Genomic DNA, 7,820 nt, shown 5'->3' with positions numbered 1-7,820 from the left:
TATTTTAGTTGTGCAATAAGTACTTGTAACTTAAGCATGTAGGGGTGTACTTTTAGCTACAGTACTCCCCCCTCACATGCCAAAGTTACATTTTAGTATATATATATATAATTTTATAAAAACATATTTTAAAAATAAACTAGCTATTTAACCCGGATTCAATCCGGGTATATTCATAAAAATTTTATAAAAACATATTTTAAAAATAAACCAGCTATTTAACCCGGATTCAATCCGGGTATATTCATAAAAATTTTATAAAAACATATTTTCGTCACTGAAGTTGCAACAGTCTAATGGTACTCATGACCTCAAAATAGTACTTTATAATTAGCTTATCAATTCGCATAATATACCGATAATTGATAAATATATTATCAGAAAATTATTCAAATGATGAAAATTAAAAGACCATGTATAACTTATTAGAGTTTTTGAAAGAAAGTAAAAACATTTTGTTTGAAAAAATAACAAACTAAAAATAAATAAGTTTTAAGAAGAAAAATGTTTGTGACATCATAAATAAATTAAATAAAAAAGAAAAAACCCTTAAGAAAAAATTTGAAATTGACAAATAAGCAACTTTTATTAAATGATGATGTCACAACATTTTTCTTTTATTTAGTATAAAGATACCGGTAAAAATAAAAACTATTCTTATATCATTGATTAACCCAAAAAACCTACACTTTAATAGTGACTTAGGTTAAAACAATAATTTATTTTAATTTAACGAAAGTAAATACCCACGTGTTGCAACGGTGAGATGGTGGGGTGATAGGTCATAAAGTGTGATAGGTCATTGAGTGTGATAGTCAAATGCCTTAACCGTACGGGTTCTGACATCAGATTTAAAAATTAATCGAAAGTATATCGAATGATATCCCTAATAAATGATTTATGGAGGAGGGAAAAAAAATGATTGGTTGAAATTTAAGGAGATAGAAAGAGTATTATAGTTATTTTAGGTAAATATAAAATAGATAAGAGACATTTTGGGAAAGTAAATGTTGAAACTTAAAATTTAGACAGAGAGAATTTGCTTTATAATAATATATAGTATGGGAGAATTTGCTTTATAATATAATATAATATAGATATAGATTAAAAGAATATTTGTATCAAACTTCAACGGTTAAAATTGATTTTTTATTTATTTACCTTGGGTATATATGACCCCAAATTAGCCCCTAAAGCTAACATTGTTTATATTTCAATATTTTTAATACATCATCGTAGATGGTATTAGGTGTTGTTTACTTACCTTTTTTACTTATACTCGAAAACCCCTGTGTGGTGCACGTGGAGAATGAAACATGTAAATTTGAACAAACTAATAACGCATTGTTATTCCATATAATATGTTATGTCATATTTTATTTTTTATTTTTGTTGTTTCAAAATGATATAAAATTTGAGTAAATAAACAAATATGGAGTTACTAAACACCCTCTTAACGGATGTTAATACGAGGTATGGCCCAAGTGTGAATTCGTAAACCTCATATATCATTAGTGTAATGTCCATGTTTTAGTTATGATATTAGTAATTTTGAACAAATTACAAGTAAATCTTCCGTTAATTAATAAAAAAAAAGGATGTATTTTTAGGATTTATAACGGAGAGCAATAATATCATCATCATAACCAATAGGTAATAGTCCTTGTTACCAACCGTCATTTCTAACGGGATCCTGAGTTCGAGTCTTGCCAAAGGCAAACTTGAGATAATTACGGTATTATTAAGTGGTTAAAATTCACTTTGATATTAGCCTGACTGAGAGATTCGTGGGTACTAAATGGTACATGAGAGAGGATCCCATAATTATTTTTTTTTCAATATTATCATCATAATATAAATATAAAGTTATATAGACATGCTTAATTTAAAATGTTAGTTGTGAAGAATCTAAAACGAATACATACCAATTTTATAAAACATAAAACTTTAGAATGATATATGCAAAATTCAAAAATTGAAAAAAGAACAAAGGAAAAACGGTACCAAATATATTGACAGCCATATAGGTTGTTTTTAAGCAATAATTATACTTCCAAATATAAGCTAAAATTAATTCAGATTTCTTTCAATTTTATATAATAATTGTTGCCGGTGCAATTAGTTGAAATAAAATAAGGGCCACTAGATCATTTTTTGTTTCAATCATAACCATTAAAATTCAACCTTTTAATATGCACCTTATCTCATTGTTTGTTAGACTTAAATTCCATCTGCTTAAATTAACTCATACATAAAACTAATTAGATGTGAATTTCGATCTTATCTCCTCCTACATGGGTGGACTCTATCACATATATTGTTAACAAGTTTATGTCATGTGCTCTATTTTATTTAACAATTCAAACTATCTATATAAATTTCAGTAACAAATTGAGAAAAATTATGAAACTTAAATTTTTAATTTCACATTCTATACCAATTTCACTCCAACAATTATCATTGATATCGCCTATTTTATATATATTTATTTTACGCGATATCATTTCTTTTAATTATTTTATAATTGTATTATTGTCATTTTTATAGACTTTTATACTTAATATTTAAATTATTTGATTATAGGTTTATAATATGAAAGATGACATTATTGTGTTGAATATAGATTATTTACGAAGAAAGAAAAGACGAAGAATGCATCACATAAATAATGATAGAAAGATGGACAAAATTCTTACATCTACAATTACAAAACACTAATATTATTATTAGTGAAGTGTGATGCATAAGTGGGCTCGGTTAACAAAAGGGAAAGAAATAAATTTGGCAGCCCACTTCGAGCAAGAAAATAGCCCATCTATGTTGAATATTGTACGTGGGCTACTAGGCCGAGAGAAAGATTGAGGCGGTGGAAGAGTAAAATTGGAGAATCAAGTCTAATACAAGGAAACTTAAGTATTATATATACTTGAATTGAGGAGATCGTGAGTTTGGAAGGAGAGGTTTTAATTATGCGTACGTAACAGATAGCTATCGAACAAATATTATTAGAAGGGTTTTAGTTTGAAGGTCGGCTAGAGGGTTTTTTTGGCAATTAATTATTCGCAAGGAGATGTTTAGTTCGTGGGGTATAAGAGCCGCAATTTTTGTTTCGAATTCGAGCAGCTTTAAGCATTCATCCGCTAGTCCAATTCTTGTTTGATTTCTTTTCTCAAACTCTTTTATTATTATTTATTTTGAGACTATATTACTAAATAATTATTATGGATTCTATTTTTATAATGATTGTTAGTTTTATTAATTTTATCATGAATAGCTAAATTTTTTATCATTCGTCTTGATGAAGTGATACAATATGTAGGATTGCACAATTTTAATAATTTAAAGTTGATTTCAATTATCGTTGTGTCGAGATCTTGATGATTTAATTCCTTATTAATTCTTATGTGATATTGGTGGCATATGTGTTCTTCGTTAGTGGTACTAGTTGAATACGCATGTGATTTTCTATTAATTGTTTGTCTATAAACAGTTATCACTAGTTCATGGTATGATAGTGAATGTCATTTAATAAAAGGAGTTATTTTGTTAAAGTGTTGTGTAACGGTTGGTGGTACCACATTATCTTTACATAGGTACAATTGTTAATTTGATAATCAAATAAACTAGTTGGTTAGGGAAATTGTTTTAAGCATTGGTGGTACCGGCTTTTACAAGGGAACTAATTAATTAGGTGATATAAATGATTTTAAAAACGGTGGTGGTACCAGCTTGTGTATTTGTTTTGTCACGATTATCTTTATCAACTTAATTTGAATTTGAACTTCATTAATGTGCAATCCAAACATGTTGTTGAGCGAGGTAAAGACGGATGACTTTTAAATCTCTTTTTGTCATAAATCAAAATTCTCTTTCTTGCGATTAATCCTACGGGATTACTAACTTTTTCTACTAACTTTTGCAACGTGGCAACTCGGCCATAAAAACCCCCTTTTTAATCTGAATTACTTTATTTGAACAATTGCTTACAAAGTCCTTATGTCTGACCTCGGATTTACCGGTTTACTATACTGCATAGGAACGAGTTCACTGCCCGTAAGTGTGTTGTAGTCAGTTTTCTAGTAGTTCGTGTTTTATAAATTTTATTACTCGATTTAACACATCAAGTTTTTGTAATTCCCCCACACTTGAGCTTTGCTTGCCCTCAAGCAAATTCAGATTTTAAAGCATTCTTCCTTTGGTTCTCGATCGCAAAAACATGACAATTATCAAAAAGAAGCTAAACCATGAAAGTTAGAAAACAAATGAGAATGGTTAAGCAGTTTTAATCTTAAATAAAAATTGAAATGTTTGACAATATTTGAATGATCCACAAGCCTCGAAAACACGACTAAGCACTCTAATTAAATGAGAGAATAATATCTCAACTAACCTACTCCAACTAACAAACTATTGGGGTTGAAATATTTTATCAATCACTCAAAGCCTAGTCGTGATGCATACTATTTTACCATAGGCTTGTTCTAGAATCAAATCTCCACCGTCAAAGCGTAAGCACCAAGCATAACTATCAAAAGAGGTCTTACACGGCTGTAATGTACAATTCTGAAGGCTTACAAGGGTCATTAAAATTGTGTATGGAATTTTGGGATATAATTAGTGTTAAAAGGAAATAACACAACAATTAACAAAGTTTTACATATAGTCTAGTCCAACACAACTAATATCACTAGTTGCCATCTATCGAAAGACCAAAAGACGTTATCCCGACACTACTCCCTAATAGACCGATAAAAACCGACACCATTACCAGTATGACCTTCAAACGACTCTTAACCACCATAACATACCAATATTGACTTAAACGAATATAGCCAACTTCAAATGAAAAATATAACCATCAAAGAACCTTTTGTTGGTCTTATATCCATACCAACTTAAACCATAAGATAAGCATTTAACCATTAAGCTTTTGTTGGTTTAAACTAACTACCAACTTACATTGATTTGCCGAAAATATGGGAAATACCAACTGACAGTTCAAGCTCATTTTTCTATCATTTTTATATTTTTTTCTTTCTGTTTTTCAATTTTTCTATTCTTTTAATGAACTACTTTTACCCTGCCTAATTGGTATCCCCTTTTTGAACTTTAAATTACATTGACAAATCATAAATAACATGCTAAACTGAATAATCTAAACTTAATCCAAAATCATGACGAAATCAATCTACCCCCAATAGAGAATACACCAACCCGACACAACAAAGACAACCCAAATCATTTAACTAGCATAGGCAACTAATGACCAACCATGGATTTCGACTATCGGTATGGCGAGGAAAGGTTAACATATTTGAGTGGATTTAAACAAACGAAAAGGCGAGGCTTAACAAGTTTTCTAAGTGTTTCTTGCACTAAAAATGAATGCAAACAATGGTTAAACAAGGGATATTCACTAACCAATGTGATTAGCTACTAAAACACATGCACAAGAACATGGTTAAACAATGATAAACATAACAAAGGGTGAAATAAACAAAGAAAAATGGTTAAATCCTAAGTTTGCCTCTTTATTATCTAGTTTCACCTATATCACCGAAGTGATCTCATTTGCGATCTTTAAATGATCAACTAGGACAAGTTCTAGAATCAATGCGATCACCGGCACACTCATATCAAAGAAGAAATAATACAGAAATGAAAAATCAACCTCAAACTTGCACATCATAGTTCAGAGCTCTAAAAGAGACCCTTACTTCCGGATAAATCCAAAAACCTATGAGAGGGACAAATTTACAAGGCTAATAATTCCAAAACCGTAACACCTAGCAAATCTATAAATGAATCAAGAATCTCACATATTTGGTGTTTTAGGATATAAGTGTGCTAGTCATGTTATCAATCCAGAACGGAGTTGCCTAATTAATCATTCAAAACACATTTCACAAATTGAAAATTTAACCAAAGGAATTATAGTTCAATTACTAATATGATTAAATCTTAAGTGACAAAAGTAATTAAACTATAAGGACAAACAAGCAAAAGTTTCAAAGTCTCTCAAATTAACCCGGCTTTTTCCTATTTACCTCCCCCCCACACTTGAGTTGTACAATGCCCTCAATGTACAATGAACTAAGACAAAACTATGGGAAATAGGGAAAAGTAAATAAAAGAGATAAAGAACTTAGAAACTTCCCGGGTTTAATGCGCGTGCTCCATATGCTCGGTTGATTCTAAAAATAAGCAATAACCTGTATCTCAATCGCAGTTGACTTCATCTTTTTAGCTCTAAAACACACTCAACAAAAACATCAAACATACCAAAAGAAAAAGGAAATAATAATAAAAATAATAACAATAACTATAAAACTAAAAATAAAAATCCTAAATACGAAATAGAAACAACTAAACTAAAGTTCAAAATCTTTTTTGGATTTTTTGGATTTTTTCAAATGTTTTTGGAATTTTAAACTTTTTCAATTTTTTTGGATTTTTTAATATAAAAAAAAATGAAATGTAAAAGTAAAACTAAACAAGATAATAAATAATAATAATAATAATAATAATAATAATAATAATAATAATAATAATAATAATAATAATAATAATAAAGAGACTCGGGTTGCCTCCCGAGAAGCGCTTAAGTTATTAACAAGTCTTTAGCTAGACTCGATCACCGATTACTCTTTGAAATGAAACAATGGGAGTTCCTCAAATGTAACTCTATCCACAGCTTCTTCCTCATGATAGAGTTTCAACCTATGACCATTAACAATAAATGACCCTCCATCCTTTTTAAACAACTCAACGTATCCGGATGGGTAAACATGCTTAATTACATAAGGTCCTATCCAACGGGAAGTCAATTTAGGTTGCTTAACCTTAAACTTTGACAAAAACAATAAGACTTTATCACCAACTTTAAATTCTTTCCTACGAAGTCTTTTATCATGCCATACTTTTGTTCTTTCTTTGTACAACATGGAGTTATCATAGGCACCTAATCTAAGCTCATCAAGCTCATTCAATTGCAAAAACCTATGTTCACCTGCTTTTAACAAATCCATGTTACATTTCTTTAAAGCCCAATATGCCTTATGTTCAATTTCAACCGGTAGGTGACAAGTCTTGTCATAAAGAAACCGGTATGGTGTAGTACCAATAGGCGTCTTATAGGCGGTCCGAAATGCCTAAAGAGCATCATCTAACTTTTTAGACCAAATCTTGGGGTTATCTCCTACGGTCTTTTCTAGAATTCGTTTTAAGGCACGGTTGGTGTTCTCTACTTGACCGCTAGTTTGAGGGTGGTAAGAGGTAGAAAAACGGTGTGTGACACCATACCTCTTTAACACCTTAGCCAATTGATGGTTACCAAAATGAGTACCACGGTCACTAATAAGGGCTCTAGGAACACCAAACCTACAAAACAACTGCTTCAAAAAGTCTATGACCACCCTAGCAACATTAGTTGGCAAAGCCTTAGCTTCCGCCCATTTAGACACATAATCAACAGCAACTAAGATATAAAGGAACTTATTCGAAGGTGGAAAAGGCCCCATGAAGTCAATACTCCAAACATCAAAAACTTTACAAACCTGAATCATTTGTTGGGGCATTTCGTCCCTTTTCGAAATATTACCTTGTCGCTGGCAAGAATCACAAGTCTTCACTAGAGTTTTAGCTTCTTGAAAAACGGTCGGCCAATAGAAACCTGCATCATAAACTTTCTTACCGGTTACAGACGGTCCATAATGACCACTGGTAGGGCCATGGTGGCATGCATCCAAAATCTCCCGGGTTTCACCACCGGACACACATCTCCTGATCATTCCATCTGCACACATTCTAAACAAATACGA

General features: G+C 30.9%; 1 protein-coding gene across 1 annotated transcript; it reads right to left on the bottom strand.

The window, feature by feature from the left end:
- Window positions 1-6,641: 6,641 nt before the first annotated feature.
- LOC122609000 lies at window positions 6,642-7,028 on the bottom strand. Its single transcript, XM_043782063.1, has one exon. The coding sequence runs from the start codon at window positions 7,026-7,028 to the stop codon at window positions 6,642-6,644; it is 387 nt and encodes a 128-aa protein (XP_043637998.1).
- Between the last annotated feature and the right edge of the window lie 792 nt (window positions 7,029-7,820).

This window comes from Erigeron canadensis, chromosome 7 (genome assembly GCF_010389155.1).
Source record: "Erigeron canadensis isolate Cc75 chromosome 7, C_canadensis_v1, whole genome shotgun sequence".
NCBI lineage: Eukaryota > Viridiplantae > Streptophyta > Magnoliopsida > Asterales > Asteraceae > Erigeron > Erigeron canadensis.
Note: the sequence above shows the minus strand (reverse complement) of the source record. Positions and strands in the feature narration are given on the sequence as shown.

Bases quoted from the DNA above. Each gene is read 5' to 3' on its own strand.
- LOC122609000 (XM_043782063.1), bottom strand. From the start codon at position 7,028: ATGGATTTGTTAAAAGCAGGTGAACATAGGTTTTTGCAATTGAATGAG.